General features: G+C 42.0%; 1 protein-coding gene across 5 annotated transcripts in view; it reads right to left on the bottom strand.

Moving 5' to 3' along the window:
* Positions 1 to 17,097, bottom strand: part of DOP1B (DOP1 leucine zipper like protein B) — a 118,915-nt gene that overhangs the window by 53,691 nt on the left and 48,127 nt on the right. For all 5 annotated transcript variants that reach the window (XR_006732747.1, XM_045540635.1, XM_045540637.1 and 2 more), the window contains 9 exons: positions 16,757 to 16,880; positions 14,809 to 14,918; positions 14,433 to 14,547; positions 11,316 to 11,436; positions 9,312 to 9,431; positions 7,043 to 7,142; positions 5,970 to 6,161; positions 2,145 to 2,829; positions 831 to 1,102 (listed from right to left, as the gene is read on the bottom strand). Coding sequence is in view for 4 of the 5 variants with exons in the window: in XM_045540635.1 (XP_045396591.1) it covers positions 831 to 1,102; positions 2,145 to 2,829; positions 5,970 to 6,161; positions 7,043 to 7,142; positions 9,312 to 9,431; positions 11,316 to 11,436; positions 14,433 to 14,547; positions 14,809 to 14,918; positions 16,757 to 16,880 (1,839 nt within the window). In the remaining variant the exon portion in view is untranslated. The remainder of the gene's footprint in view (positions 1 to 830; positions 1,103 to 2,144; positions 2,830 to 5,969; positions 6,162 to 7,042; positions 7,143 to 9,311; positions 9,432 to 11,315; positions 11,437 to 14,432; positions 14,548 to 14,808; positions 14,919 to 16,756; positions 16,881 to 17,097) is intronic.

Raw genomic sequence — 17,097 nt, 5'->3', positions numbered from 1 at the left:
TGTAAGTGCTCGCCATGTTCTCGGCCATGCTCTCGGCCATGCTCTTGCCATAGCTGCATGCCCCCCCCCTCCCCCCCGACAATAAAGAACATGTCTCATCTGCCCACTGCCACCTGTCTCTTCTTTAAACTCCCAACTCCCAGAAGCCTGCTCTGGTGCACTCGCTAGCCACAAAGCCCACTCCCCACAGCTGTAGGTCAGAAGAACAAAGCATCCCATAACTCTCCCTAAGAGAACTAACTTCTGCTTGGAACAGAGATGGGAAAGTTCAGGCCTAAGAGTGCTCTCAAAAGCAATGGAAATTTTGGTTCTGAGCAATTAAAGAAGGCTGGTAGCTCTCCACAGCAAGTTAAATCAGAGGCCAGCTTGTTTCCCAGAAAGAACTAGAGAAAGAGATAGTTATAAAGAACCCTCTTGAGTCAGAACAAATCTCAAATACTGGCCTCAAAAACTACCCATGCAAAGGGGTGTACATTTAACTGTATCAGACTGTGGAGCAATTTATGCTGATGGACAACACCAAAACCTCAAAGCCTTTAACCTTACAAACTAGGGCACAGTCTCTTTCTCTTAATTATTAGATAATTGTACAATCTTACATGTGAAGTCCAGTCAGCCTAAAACTGAACACAACTATTTGCTGAGGGCCAGAAATTGTGCCAGGAGCCTGGGATACACAGACGAGGCAGTCTCACGTCTCCAGCCACCCTGCAGCTGCCACTGGAGCAGCCGTATTCCTTATCACAGTCAGTGACTACGAACTTAGGAATGATTTCAAATAAATGGCCTGAAAAGAGGGTCTCACCCACCCTTTTCCCAATGAAAAATACCTGATAGAAGTTTGTTTTCTCTGCAACGACTTTCAATATCCCTGGGGCAATGGGAGGAACAGTCACCATCTGCAGCTTGCCAAAAAACGGGTTGTGTCCAGAGCTTTTATAGCGTTTCATCTTGTCTTCGATGACAAGCGCGAGGGATTGGGAATGGTTTATCACTTCCAGCAGAGTGGAAATGGCCACATTCTGGAGGTAGCAGTCAGTCGCACAGCAGCAAATGGTCATAAGGGATTTCAGCCAAGACGGGAAACTGGAATCGTTGGCTCCTGAAAGGAAGCCAGCCAGAGAGGCAGAAACACACAAAACCACGTCAGGATGGCTCCCAGTCTGCAGACACTACAGCACCCGAGATCCAGGAAGTTACTCGAGAAAGTCACCTGGACATCAGTGTGCTAACCTTCTGGTGGTGACACTTATTTGGAAATAAGGTCTTTACAGATGTCATCAAGTTAAGACAAGGCCATAAGGGTGAGCCCTGATCCAAAATGACTGGTGTCCTTATAGGACGAAAATGCCACGTGGAGGTAGAGACACACAGGGAGACAGCATGTGAAGGCAGAGGCAGGACCAGACGGATGCAGCTGTGAGCCAAGGCACCCCAGGGATTGCGGCCACCACCAGCAGTTAGGAAGAGGAAAGGAAGTGTTTTACCCAGAGTCTCAGAGCAAGCATGGCCGTGTTGACACTTTGGTCTCAGACCTCTGGTCTCTACAGCTGTGATACATTTATGTAGTTTAAACACTCAGTTTACGGTACTGTGTTAGAGCAGCCCTAGCAAACCAACACATGAATCTTTAACAACAGGTGTTATGAAATAATCTATTTATTATTACTGAGCATTTTTTATGTTCTAGATCTTCTAATGGGCTGTGCTGGACACCCAAGGTTTAAAAATACAGACCCAGCCCTTACCAACTTGCCATGTAGTGAGATACAAGTCAAAAACAGACACCACTAATTACAAAATAAAGAAGAAAACAAATACACCCAACAGTCTCTTCTTGGCTGACAGATTTTAGCTAGTCTGTAAATATAGGCCGAGTATCCCAATCTAAAATCCAAAATCCCAAACTTTTTGAGAACCAACATGATGCTCAAAGGAAATGCTCACTGGAGCACTTCAGATTTTAGATTTTTGGACTAAGGATGCTGAACGAGTATTAGTAATGCAAATATTTCAAAATCTGAAATATCTGAAATCCGAAAGACTTCTGGTCCCAAGCATTTTGGATAAGGGATACTCAACCTGTATCAATCATCTCAGTAACATGATTTCCAAAGTGGACTTTAGTGGGGCTGTCCTCTCACCCGGAAGCTGGAAGAGCGTTTCACACAGCTGCTCAGTCTCCTCCTCGGACAGGTAGACGGGGAAGGTGGCGCAGTCCAGTAGCAGGTGGCAGGCGGCAGCAAAGGCCTCCCTGCAGTCCTTCCCGGAGCCCCCCAAGTCAATGACCACCTGGTCAACGTCCCATTCTTCCCCCTTTTTTCTGCCAGGGCTATTGGGCAGAGAGGATGGTAACTCTGAACTTTTCGTCTTAAATGGAGACCCTCGCGCTGTGAACAGGTCTGAAAGCATCTGCTTAAACTGGGGCACAGTGATGGGCTTGGCCTCCCACGAGTTCTTCGTGCTGGAGTTGTCGACCGCCAGGCTCTGTGTCCCACCCTTGTTCCTCTTCCCCGCAGGCTCTTCGGACTTGCTTTCCTCTCCAGATGCCGTGAACTGTACTCCAAAAATGTTCTTGCTGGCAAAGTTGGCAATTAGCTCTTGGATGCAAAGAAATGTCCTCTGCATGATCCCACCCTTCTTCCAAACATCGTCTCTTTCAGGAGAGACTCGAGGAACCCTCAAGTGTTCAGAGAGCTCTGGCGAGGAGGCACTGAGCCCAATCCCACTGTCCTCGGATTTCAGGGGCAGGAAGGAAGTGTCTTCATCACCCGGAATCACTACCTTTGTTTCCAAAATTATTTTGCCATTTTCACCTTTTACTGGACTCTGCAAAACATGAAAAAAATGTGTTTCATGCATCTCTTTTTTTTTTTTTTGGAGACAGTGTCTCACTTTTTTGCCCGGGCTAGAGTGAGTGCCGTGGCATCAGCCTAGCTCACAGCAACCTCAAACTCCTGGGCTTAAGCAATCCTACTGCCTCAGCCTCCCGAGTAGCTGGGACTACAGGCATGCGCCACCATGCCCGGCTAATTTTTTCTATATAGATTTTTAGTTGGCCAGATAATTTCTTTCTATTTTTTTAGTAGAGACGGGGTCTCGCTCTTGCTCAGGCTGGTCTCGAACTCCTGACCTTGAGCGATCCACCCGCCTTGGCCTCCCAGAGTGCTAGGATTACAGGCGTGAGCCACCGCGCCCGGCCTCATGCATCTCTAAAGACCAAGAGATTCAAGTATCAGCTGAATCAGGTAAACCATGAATGCATTTCGAACCTGTCTGTCAAAATCATAGCTCTCTAGACCAAGAGAATCCCTGTGTAAAGTGTGTGATGAAATGCAGAAGGCATGCAAAGGAGGGGAAGGAGAGGTGGTGTGGCCCAGAGAAGAGGCTGGTGTGCCGACACGTGCGGTGGCAGGCTGGCTCCTGAGCCTACTTTGTCTTATTTATTTAGATCCTTCAGGGTTCAAAAATTTTTTTAAAACCTATTTTTAACAAATTTCAAAATATGGCCTGGCGCAGTGGCTCACGCCTGTAATCCTAGCACTCTGGGAGGCCGAGGCGGGTGGATCGCTCGAGGTCAGGAGTTTGAGACCAGCCTGAGCGAGACCCCGTCTCTACTAAAAATAGAAAGAAATTATCTGGCCAACTAAAAATCTATATAGAAAAAATTAGCCGGGCATGGTGGCGCATGCCTGTAGTCCCAGCTACTCGGGAGGCTGAGGCAGTAGGATTGCTTAAGCCCAGGAGTTTGAGGTTGCTGGGAGATAGGCTGACGCCACGGCATTCACTCTAGCCCAGGCAACAGAGCGAGACTCTGTCTCAAAAAAAAAAAAACAAAAAAAACAAAAAAAACCTATGAATGCATCCATGCATACACACCCCCCTACACACACACACATACAAATATGGTGGCTTTTCCAAAGTGAGGACACTTCAGCCTTCAATGGATCAACTTTTTCTCTTTTCCTATACTGTTACTTAGATAATATTACATTAAATTTGACAATTTTTTTCATCTTTTTTAAGAGATGGGGTCTCGCTCTGTCACCCAGGCTGGAGTGCAGTTGTGTGATCATAGCTCACTGCAGCCTCAAACTCCTGGGCTCAAGTGATCCTCCTGCCTCAGTATCCCAATTAGCTGGGACTACAGGCACAAACCACTGCGCCTGGCTAATTTTTCTTATTTTTTGTAGAGACGGGGTTGCCCTAGCTGATCTAGAACTTTTGGTCTCAAGCAATCCTCCTGCCTCAGCCTCCTGAGTCCCTGGGATTACAGGTGTGAGCCACCGTGCCCAGCTAAATCTGAAACCCTTTAGCGTTAAAAATATTAATACTATGCTCTGAAGGGAAGAATGAGAAGGGAGCGTGTGATTTTTGAAACATATTCTTACTCATATTTGTATACTATACATGCTTAAGATTCAAATCTTAAATCATTTTCAGGATATTTTTTCCCAATAACTAGAACAGCTAGGGAAAAAAAGAGAACTTCTAATTTGAAGTAACAGTCTGTAATTAGTCTGTGAATTGAGATTCAATTCCCATCAGAAGCTCATTTATCTCCAAATACCAACCGATGCACATAGTGCTCTCTCTCTCTCTCTTTCTCTCTCAGAATGCCTCACTGTCTAGTCTGCTCACACACCTGTTTGCCATTGCACTGAACTAATTTCAAGGGAAAAATTTTCAAATCCCTAAACAAAATAGAAAATAGGAAATCTGGATACAGAGACAGACACACTTCAACAAACCAAAGAACACAGGCAAACTGTTAGCGGGACTATCACTGTTAGTCTTTTTGGAAGACTAACAGCCAGATCGTCTCTCAGTTTAAAGGCAGCATGCATGCCTTTCGACTGTAACTCACTGCTAGGAATCTATCCTTCAGAGACACTAGCCCCATGGACAAGCTGTATGAGGATGCTGACTGCAGCACTGTTTTTAACAGTGAAAAACTGGAAATAACCTAAATAACTAGCGGAGTAGTTGAAGAAACTATAAGTCTATATAATAGCCCATTATGCAGAAGGTAAAAACAAATATCTTTATGTATACTGCAATGCAAAGATGTCCCCAAAATACTGTCTGAATGAAAACTGAAGCAAGTCAGAGAACAGTGTATATAACGAGTTGAACTGTGCTCTGTCAAAAGATGCTGAAGTCCTAACCCCAGTACCCATGAATGTGACCTTATTTGAAAATAGAGTCTTTACAGATGATTAAGTTAAGATGAGGTCACTAGGGTGGGCCCTACTCCCACAGGACTGGCGTCCTTATAAAAAGGGGAAATCTGGGCACAGAGACAGACACATTTAAGCCAAGGAATGCCAGAGATCACCAGCCAACCAGCAGAAGCTACGAGACAGGCCTGGAACAGATTGTTTTTCCCTAGAACATGGAGGAGGAATCAACCCTGCTGACATCTTCATCTCAGACATTGGCCTCTAGAACTGTGAGAAAAAATTAATTTGTGTTGTTTAAGCCACCCAGTCTATGGTATTTTGTTATGCAAGGCCTACCAAATTAATCCAGGATCTCACGTATATTGTGAGAAAATTGATTTGTGTTGTTTAAGCCACCCAGTCTATGGTATTTTGCTATGTAAAGCCTACGAAATTAGCCCAGTATCTCATTTATATTTTAAATAACCAAAATCACATGTATACAAACATACACATAGGCTAGTTATATCTCTCCGTTAACTGTAGTTATGTAGTTATTAACTGTACCTAGCCATTAACTATAGTTATGTAGCAGGGAAGTAGCATGGGAGTGGGTGAATAGAAGGGGTTAACAGCTATGCTAAAACCTTTTAAAGTGTTTGAGGATTTTACAAGCATATTTCACATATCACCCATATATCTTCTCGTCTTTATTCCTGTCCTAACCAACTCTAATTTCTTTCTGTTTCCAGGAAAGCATAGCTGCTTTCTGACTAGAGAACTATTTCTGTTCCTCGGAGCACATACCGGGGTTCCACTTGTGGACTCTGTGTCTAGGTAGGAAGGTGGCATTTGGACTTTGCTGAGCACCTTGAAACACGTCTTCAAGGCCTGAGTGAGTTCAGGTAAACTTAAGGCCTCCATTTCCTCAGCAAGAGGCTGCACCAGGCAGCTGAGCACCTGTGGGAGATACTGGGTTTGCACCTCGGAGTAAAGTTCCTGTGAAACGAAAACACAGGTTTAACCCACATGTCAGTTTACAATCAGAAAATTGATGTCCCTCAAAATGGCATCTTAAAAAATTCAATTTTTTCCCCTATTTTTTTGTAGAGACAGGGTTTTGCTCTGTCACCCTGGCTAGAATACAGTGACATCATCATAGCTCACTGTAGCCCCTCCAACCCCTGGTCTCAAGCCATCCTCCTGATTCGGCCTCCCAAGTAGTTAAGACTACATGTACATGCTACCATGCCTGGTTAATTTTTCTTATTTTCTGTAGCAATGGGGTCTCACTATGTTGCCCAGGCTGGTCTTGAACTCCTGGGCTCAAATGATCATCCTGCCTTGGCCTCCCAAAGTGCTGGGATTCCACACCTGGCCAAAAAATTCAATTTTTTAGAGCGTAAGTTTCACATTAATTCCCAAATCAGAAAACAAAATATTTCCTTTTAATCTAGATAAATCAAGGATGTTCTTCCTCTACTTTCAAATGGCTTTACCCTTTCTAATAGAAGATAAAATTACCACATATATGTCTATATTAAGGAAATGAGCCAACAGCACAATTTTAACTTGGAAACATGTTGACTCTCACCCCAATATAAGTGTAGTACAGTTCATCAGCTGGTTGACTTAACTTCAGCTCAGGCCAAAAGTATAACTGGACCAAAAGTTATAACCCCTTTTAAAATAAGACATTAAAAATATAAGCGATCATATCCAGCCACCTCTTCCGTGCTGAAACAAACTTTTGAACGGTGTTGTGTATTTATATAAAACTGCTTTTTAGTAAATTTAGGTTTATAAAACAGGCTGACAACACCGATAAGAATGTAAACAATGGCGAGCATAGAGCCATCTCTTCACAGCAAAGTACCTACCAAAGGAATAACATCCAGAAGGAACACAAGGAGGGTGCAGAGCTCAGAGACTGTTGGGGGAGGGCTGACGCTTTTTACAACAGTGGTCTGCTTCACTGGTCTGTATTCATCATGGGAAAGAGAAACAAATTAATTCTTTTTCCCACAATAATTTCAAGCATTTCTTACGAGTTCCAGTAAAGTTATTCTTTTTCAAACATAACAAAAGACAGCTTTTGTAGTTCTAATAACTAAGCTTTGGTGACTGAAACTATCTAACCTGGAGAAGTGTTAATAAGTGTCTTGAATCTGTTGGTCTCCAAAAACAGTTTTGCTCCACTTGAACGTCATCAATTCAGATGTGGGTGGTCCCATGCCCACGTGGCATTCCTCACCCAGCAGACCCACAGTGCCACCAACAGGTGCATCCCATGTTCCCAAGCCCAACCCAAAGGCATGTTCCAAGGGAAAGAGTGAAGGGGGGACAACACAGGCCACGTGGCTGTTCACCTGGCTGCAGGAAGGGTCTGAGAGTTTATCAGCACTTGAGTTGCCTAGAATTATTCAGCTTCTACAGAGAAGTGTAATTCCACTGATCAACTCTATTGTTAGTTGCTTATCTTATATTGAAATTTAACACTTCTTTTAAAATAAGCAGGCAATTGGATAAATGGGTATGTTAAAAAGTATATATTGGTTCTCAAAACAATAACTTGTGATTCACATAGCTACAATGGTACAACTCAATATGAGTTAATTTTCTTCCTTAGCACTTAGGTATCTTAGAGTTCATCTTAGAAAGAGAAAGCCTTTGAAGAACTGCATATGCTACATCCTAGAGATTCTACTTACAGGTATCTACTCTAAAGAAACCTGTGTGAGGAGACAGGACTAAGATGTTCATCACAGTACTATTCGCAACAATGAGAAGATCAAAAGCAGTTCACTGACACATGGGCTGTTATACTTAAAATGAATGAATTGGATGTGTATGTTACAACGTAGCTCCAAAACAGCACATTGCAAAAAATTACATACAACTTGATATCACTTACGTAGCACTTTAACAGACAAACTGGGATATATCATTTATGGATAGGACAGATTCTAATTTCAGGATAGTGATTAACTCTGGGATGAAAGGAGGACAAAGTGTTGAGAAGGTGGGGAGTTAGCTCTATTTGGGTAGCAACATTTTATGCTTTTAAAAAATAACCAGGCCGACCAAAGCATACTCTAATATCAGTATAACATGGCTTTGCTGTTGTTGTCTGTGGACCCAATTACAATTAATTTATTTATCCCAGGGTTGTGAGCTCATGTGGGCAGAAGAGCACAGTGGTAGCAGTTGAGAAGTCAGATTCTGATATCAGGCACTGCTGAGTCCTAATCTCAGTGGCCACTAATTTGCTGTGCAATGCCGGACAAGGGACTTTACATCTCTGAGCTCTGACTTTCTTATATATGTCAAAAGCATAAGGGATGTGCCTCCTTTCCTTGGGGTTGTCCCAAAGAGTTAATGTCAGGCATTCCAGCTAGAGGACACACACAACAAACAATACAGGAAGCTCCTATTACAGCTGCAAGATATCGGAAGAATAGTGAGACAGCCCAGAGCATTACAGTGGAGATTAACAAGAAGTAAGTTTTACAGCATGCCTCACAGAACAAAACAGGGTTTGCGAGACTACATTATTCCTCCCGTAAAGAAAGTGACATGGGAAAGGGCTCTCCAGCAAAGCGTGATGTTCTCCGGGGTATGCCATCATGCACAATTTAGAGGTGGTACAATTCACCAGATGAAAAGGGAAGGTAAAGCTGATTATAGTAGCTTAAAACATTAATGCTTTTATCTGACCAGTTATACATTAATTTCAGTAAGAATTTAAGAAGACTGAAGATTTCAAAAACACTCTACCAGTCAAAGAGCCACAAAACTAAGCTTCTTTAAATAGATTAGGCCTCTAAGAGAACAGTGCAAGGAAAGCTGATTTGATGACTGCAACTAGAAAATGCAGACAGGATTTTCTAAAGTTAGATTTTAAAACATAAAGCCTTCAGCATTACGTGGCAAAGATTATGTGAGCCTTCTTACTGGAGATGTTTTTTATTCTATTAGAATCTTAAGTGAATTCTTTCCGATCCTGTTTCAGCTGAACTTTGAAACTCAGGAGAGACCACCCAGCTTCAGCTACTTATACACAATCTGACAGTATTAAGCAGCTATGAAACCATTAAGCCCCCTTGCTCTTCCTAAATATTCTATAATCCTGAACTGCAACTTACTTACCTAAAGCATTCCTCAAAGCACCTCATCATATAATCCCAGAGAAAGTCTGTGCTTAGGGAAGTGATCAGCAGATTCACCGTTTTAACAATCTCAGAGGCATTTCTGTTTTCTTTAATTGTACTGTAAAAGAAGGGGAGGAAATAAATATGTCTATGAAAAGTCCTGAATTATAAGAACACTGTATCTGAAAAATTATCTCTCATTTTACCATTTACAATTTATTTCTAGAGAGGCTGACAAACTCTGATATAGATAAAAATATTACTATTCTTATATAGGAAAGTGTTTGCATAATGCCATCCTGAACAGTATTTATACTGATGTATTCTCTTAAAAATAAGCATAAAGGAGGCTGGTTTGGTGGCTCACACCTGTAATCCCAGCACTTTGGGAGGCTGAGGCAGGAGGATGACTTGAAGCCAGGAGTTCAAGACCAGCCTGAGCAACATGGCAAGGCCCTGTCTCTATAAAAAAAAAACTAGAAATTAGCAGGGCATGGTGGTATGTGCCTATAGTCCCAGCTACTTGGGAAGCTGAGGCAGAAGGATTGCTTGGGCCCAGGAGTTTGAGGGTGCAGTGAGCTATGTATGATCAGGCCACTGCACTCCAGCCTGGGTGACAGAATGAGACCCTGTCTCCAAAATAAACAAACCAACAAAAACCCCCCCAAAATCAAGAGCTATTGTAAAAAGAATTTGTATAGAAAACCAGTTTTAGTCCAACTGTAGTAGGTAATTAGATACTCCATAGGTGGAATAATATAGCACAGCCATTCAACATGGAAATTTGGCTAAAATTCTAAATGTACATTTTTCAGTGGCTCAGGAAATTTATCCTGCAGAAATCCTTGCACAGGTACACAAAGATGTATGCAAAAGGATACCACTGCAAGGCCATTTAAAAATACTGAAAAAGCAGAAACCACCATAAGTCAATCAATAAGAGATTGGCTAATCGGTCAGTGTTTATTAAATAAATGATAAATCCTTAATGAGTAATCTAAGGCAACCATTATATTCCAAAGGAGAACAGTGTAGAGCTACTCACAACTTGCTCTTAAAAAACAGGCTATTTAATAGCCATTGTAATTCCATCTTTAAAATAAAAGATAGGCATCTATTTATTTATATCTGCAATAAAAGTTTGGAAAGAAGTGAAAAAAATTTATGTTTTTATCTTAAGGGTGGTTGGATTATGGGTCGTATCTTTTTTCTTGATACCTTCAAATATCAATAAATTCTACATATATTGAGCATATAGTACTTTAATACTCAGAAAAACAATAAACTATTCTCATTCTGGGAGAAAAAGCAAACACTAAGGATTATCAGCACACACTTACAACTAATAAACCAGAAAAATCTTAAAACTGATTTAAATTTTCAATATACTCAATGCCAATTCGGGCAGAAGGAAGTTACATACACAGCAAAGCAAAAAGGAAGAGGTTGTATTACCTTAAAAAGAACAAACAAAACAAAACAAAACAACCCACAGGGCTAACAGGTAATTCCATACTTTAAGCCAAACACGTCCACTCTGTCTCCAGGGCACCGGAGCCCACGCCCGCAGGTGAGCCGAGTGTCCCCTCTCCCACTCTGACGCCTCTCCTGAAGACTCACCTTCCAGCCTCCACTTCCTGAACTCATTCCCCTCCCCTCGTCCCTTGTCTCTTCTCCCCGTAACTTACCACTTGGGTACCCTAGACCAAGTCGCCTTTGTTGAACATTTTTATACTGGATCAAAAAATACTGTCTGTACGTTCCAGGGTGGGAAAAAGACTACATCAAACCCCTTTTAAACTCTTCACAGTGCTTAGTAGAGAACAGCTGATTCACCTTTTCTTGTCTCCAGAGCACAGACTGTTTTCACAAGTGGTCTCACCTGCTGCATATCCACTTTCTCTACTGCTTCACAATTTATTACAGTAACCAACAGAGGAAAAAAAAAATCATAGCACTGGGGAAGAAGGGACACGTGTGAAGTTTGAGGCCAAACCCATACCTTATCAGCGAATTTCCACTCTGAGTGTAGCTAAGTTGAAGATCAGAGCCAAGGGCATCTCTACAGTAAGAGTAAAAGGCCCTGATGACTTCGAGAAACAAATTCCCAACCACTTGAGGCCCTGCAATTAAAAAGGAAATGGCCACAGAAAGACGAACAATCCATTTTAAAATCAATGAATGACATATACATAAAACATACCTACAGTAACTCTGTATATGTAGATATTTTATATAGCCTAAAACATATGGAAACTTAACTTCAGTGGTGACAACTTCAGCTAAGGTAATAACACTCACAAAAACAGCCAACATTTTTGTAGCACTTACTATGTGCTGGACATGGTTCTAAGCATTTTACATCCATTAACTTACTGAATCGTCACAACAGCCACGTGAGCAGGCACTGCACTGTTGTCCCTGATTTCACACAAGGTGACGACGGAGGCACAGAGAGGGTAAGCAACTCGCCCAGGCCAGATTCTGGCAGCTGGAAGCAGGGCACAGGCTACGTATGTTAAGCGTGTACTAACTGCTTGGCCAGGACGTTACTCAATAGAACTATCCAGAGAGTGCTGCAACTTCCCTATTCTGAATTCCTTTAATCATGAGCTAGGACAACACAAAAGAAATAACACCAATCCTGAAAAGAGAATAAAGACGGCACAAAAGAACTGCATGGGCTGCATGTTAAAGAAGCCTTGTTGCCAGTCGGGCAGTGGATCGGGCAGTACATTTCTGCTCCACAAACAGCAACCGCCAGGCAGCTGAGGGACTGGCTGCTCGCCGTGCATCCAGAGGGGTGAAGACACAATCAATTCACAATCAGTTCAGAGGAAATGAAAACTGTCAACATTTGTAAAATGCAATCAGTAGATTAATTCAATCTTTCACACTTTCTTTTCACAAAACCAAAAGATGTGTCTCTGAGAAAATTATTTTCCTGATAAGCTTCATGTGTATTTTATCTACAGCATAAGAATGCCAATTTTTTTTTTCTTTTTTTTTTTTTTAGACAGAGTCTTTGCTCTGTCACCCAGGCTGGAATGCAATGGTGCGATCATAGTTCACTGTAACCTCGAAGTGAGCTTCCCACCTCAGTCTCCTGAGTAGCTGGGACTACAGGCATGCGCCACCACACCCAGCCAATTTTTCTTATTTTTGTAGAGACAGGGTCTTGCTATGTTGCCCAGGCTGGACTCAAACTCCTGGCCTCAAGCAATCCTTCTACCTTGGCCTCCAAAGTGTTGGGATTACAGGTGTGAGCCATTGCACCCGGCCAAGAATGCCAAACACTTTTTATAAAATGAAAGCAATTGTGTTGTACTAACTCATGGAGGAGGAAATGAGATGTGGCTAAAACCCAGCAGCAAAAGAATGGACAGGATTGAATGGCCATCCTGTGTCTTCTAGTTCTACATAATTGACTTATTTGCCTCTTAAGCATGTCTTCCCTCAGATGACTAAATTATCAGAAAAAGCAAATTAAATGACTGTTATGGTTGGGCAGAAATCTGACATTCAATCTCTTCCAGAAAACACAACCCGGCGCCCAAGCTAAGCAGCACCATTTACTTGGCTCACCACAGTACACGGTTATGACATAAAATACACACCTCCAAAATGCTAAGTTACATTTCCTTCTTGGAATACTTTTGAGTTACACAGCAAGCTCCAAATACATTTGTATAACTTGTTTCACTTTTGGACTAAACCAGGAATCTTCAGAGCTAGAGTTACTCCCCACTAACAGAAAAATCTATTTGGATTGAGGTGGGAGGGGAGGGATAGGAGGAGGCGTCTGAACAAAGCACAGATACCTCGAGGTAGCACATAAAGGGTAAAGCTTGGAAGAACAAATGCTTCTTCATACTTTGACTTTGGTTAAGAGAACTATAGCCGCACACATCTTGGAATAAAAGTTCATCTTTATGACATGAGTAAGCGTCTCAGGTGGGATTCATCAGAGTGCAATCAGGTAAACAGCAGTGTCCTGACAAAGAGAGCTTAGCAAATGACCTGCCCCTGCCCAAACTTAGTCTGTCCATCTATAAAATGGGTATAGGAAGAGAGCCCACCTCAGGGCTGTTGGAAGTAAGGAGGTATGTGTCGAGGCAAACATGAAATGATATAGCAAATCACCTGGCACACAATAATTGCTCAAAAAATGTCAGCTACTATTATTATTCACGTATGAATAACACTCCAGGACCTCAGAGTCTCCCTTCCTTCTAACTGACCAGAAGTCCTTTCTCCCTTTTGTCCCCTTAGGGTCTGGTCCCCTCCTGCACACAATGGGTGCTCCACGCCTATCTGAGTGGATAAATGAAGTGCCTCCATCCTGAGGCCAGGCAGAGGCAAGCACCCCACTAATGCCCTCAGCTCTCTTCTCTGCAAGCAGCAACCAGGAGGTAGGCACGCCTGGGCACTCAGATGATACCCTCGAGCTTGAAACCAGTCAGGAGATGGGGATCTTTCCCCTGTCATGGGGCTCCAGTAACCAGATGTATGATCTTCTAGTGAATGGATATTGTGGCAAATTTATTTTTAAAAAGCGAGGGAGAAAAGGTCATTTTTCTCAACCAGTGCTCACAGGATGATCATGTGTAAGAGGGAACTGCCAGTAACCAGAATCTAGTTCAACCCCCCTTCACTTTGCAATAAAAATATACAGTGAAAAGAAGTGGCTTGCCCAGGGTCAGGATCACTGGGCAAAAAGATGGAGGGTACACCCTATGTACTTGAAAATAAAACCAAAGCTCATTCAAAGTGTGACATTAGATTGAACAAACATACTTCAGAAGTAAATACTGTATGTGCTCTGTAGATACATATACAGATGTGCACAGCAGGAGCTCAAAGATGTTTTCCTAACAAAAACATTCAAATTATTGTGCAAAGCTTTAAAGTGACCACAACAGATATGATATTAATAGATGAACTATATATTAATAACATGACTTCAAGATTCTGAAATTACATTCAAAATAATGCACTGGCTGTATCTCACTGCATTTTAATTCCCCGAAAACAGGTAATCTGTATTTGGCATATGATGGTAGCAGCGTTTCTTTTTTTTTTTTTTCCACCCCACCCCCTTCAGCGTTTCTAACATTACCTATTTCTGGCTTGTCAAGCAAACTGACAAGGATGCGGAAAGGCTTCAGGTAGGCATGATGGCATTCCTCAACATCAGCATCTAAGAATTTCTGATGCAATATCTCAGCCAGGCCCTGTGTTTTTAAAAAAGCCACACGTTAGAATATTGTGTATAGTAAAATATAACAACATTATCAGTTGTTCTAATTGTTAAATACTCTGAGATAGAAGGAAAACCAGTCACCCAGCATGCAACAAATACAGTGCAGTCCTCCAAACCATGTACCAAGGAACATGCCCAACGTCTACTTTGAAGTCTCACATAGAGAGCCACTGAAGAATCGTGATCAGGAATGCCCTGGATGGGGCCCAACTTTCCAGGAATGCTCCTTTACCTCAACTAAAAGATCCTTGGAGTATTTTTCAAAAAAATAAGAAGATTGGTCTTCATAAGAATTTGAGATTTCAGATTCCGGCACAATGGTATTTCCTTTAATATCTGAGCCTATAAAAGAACAAGCAGCATGAGCTGTAAAGAGATCTACACTTTTAAAGGACATGGTATCATGCAAAAGTCTCATGCTCCAATATTTTTAAAAATGTAATTCCTCCAACAGAAAATCAAAATCAGATCCAGAAAGACCAAGTCACATTTTCTTCTTCCGACAGTGGTGTGGCTAATGATCAGATACGCACGATTCCATCTCAACAGGCAGCAGTTTAATTTGTTCCAAGAATTTGCTCTTTTACAAGCATGATTACTAGCATATAATGGAATGAGGATCACTTTTTAAAATCAGTGTTTATTTGTCCAGTACTATGTGGATCAAGGTAGTCTCATATATATATACCCCCCTCATTTTGGCCTTGGATAAGTCTGCGAGGTCCTCAGGACAAGAAAGAACATCCTCGTGGTACAAACAAAGAGTCTGGGGCCCCTGGGGACACAGCTAAGTGAGCTGGAGCTGGTGCTGCTCTCGGGCCCACCATCCTCTCTAGGTGCCTATGCAGAGCTTGTCAAGACCCACCAGGAGCAGAGCTGTGCATTTAACAAAATCATCCCTTTGATAAAAATCCTGAAAGAGGATTTATATTTAAGAACATAAATATTCTTAAAATCCTTTATATTTATATTTAAGAATATATAAGAATATACATATATAAGATTTATATTTATGAATATAAATATTCTTAAAATCCTTAACAGTTTCCCATACAATGACTTTTAAAACTAGGGAGAAGTGAGGGAAGACATTGAATAGGATGTTCTGACTTTGGTGTGACTAGATCTATATATTGAGAGTTAATAAAAGCTGTGAAATCCTTTCACAATCGCTTTGCATACCACCTTTTCTTAGGTAAATGAATATGGGAATTTAGAAAATTCATGGAAGTGCTACCCTTTAAGTCCTGCAATTTCCCAGACTGTCCCAAGGAAGCCTTCCAACCAGCAGTCTAGGGCTCTTTGCCTGCGAGTTTATAGGCTGTCCACAAAAACACACTGACACACAGAAACAGCCCGGGCATCCTCATGATCTCCGGAGTTGTCCAAATGTCTCCCAGGACATTCCCACTTATACAAATCTTCTCCTTTATTTACATATACTCCACAATATTCATGGGTTTTCTCCACATACATGCTCATCTCATGAAACTTCACCATAGCAACAAGTTTCTACTTGAATAAGGTTTACTTACAAATTTTTTTGTGGTATTTCAAGCTTTTAAAATGAAATTCAGTTGGCTTTTTTTTTTTTTTTTGAGACAGAGTCTCGCTTTGTTGCCCGGGCTAGAGTGAGTGCCGTGGCATCAGCCTAGCTCACAGCAACCTCAAACTCCTGGGCTTAAGCGATCCTACTGCCTCAGCCTCCCGAGTAGCTGGGACTACAGGCATTCGCCACCATGCCCAGCTAATTTTTTCTATATAGATTTTTAGCTGTCCAAATCATTTCTTTCTATTTTTGGTAGAGACGGGGTCTCACTCTTGCTCAGGCTGGTCTCGAACTCCTGACCTCGAGCGATCCACCCGCCTCGGCCTCCCAGAGTGCTAGGATTACAGGCGTGAGCCACCGCGCCCGGCCTAGTTGGCATTTTTAAAATCCCACTTATTATTTCCCTTTTTTAAGAAAAAACAAAACAAAACAGAACAAAACGCTGCAAAATAACCAAAGCTATGTGTAGGCAGTAGATCTCAACTGACCAGTACTGTATTTAGTCAGTGTGGTACCTTTCCACACTTCATGATGCAAAAATACATCACCAAGATTGAAACTTACTCCAAACATCAGCCCTAATAGGTTTCACATTCACTTTTATTTTAAATGACTTTATTCTGCTCAGTACCTAGTAACCATGCATAGAGTCTTCTGTTCAGAGACATGTCCCTTCTCAGTAGGGTCTGGGTGGCGGCCGAGAGAATATGCACGATGTCAGATCTGAGGAGGGGGATGGCTCTCTCATCGGGATCCTATTAGAAGAACAGGGAACATTTATTGCAAGGGAATGATAGGGTAGACTGTTGACTTTTAGACATGCAGCTCTTCCTTACTGGTCTACAAAACTTTATCTCAAAAAGGGTTGGTTCTTTATGTGTTGCCCAAGGAAAGAAGTTGTTCAATATTTGCTATGAAAACACTATCCTCACAAAAATGAAGACGGACCTTTAATCAGCTGAAAGCGAAAAG

The sequence above is a fragment of the Lemur catta genome, chromosome 1 (assembly GCF_020740605.2).
Source record: "Lemur catta isolate mLemCat1 chromosome 1, mLemCat1.pri, whole genome shotgun sequence".
In the NCBI taxonomy this organism is placed as follows: domain Eukaryota; kingdom Metazoa; phylum Chordata; class Mammalia; order Primates; family Lemuridae; genus Lemur; species Lemur catta.
The sequence above is the reverse complement of the archived record's forward strand: the minus strand, read 5'-3'. Positions and strand labels throughout refer to the sequence as shown.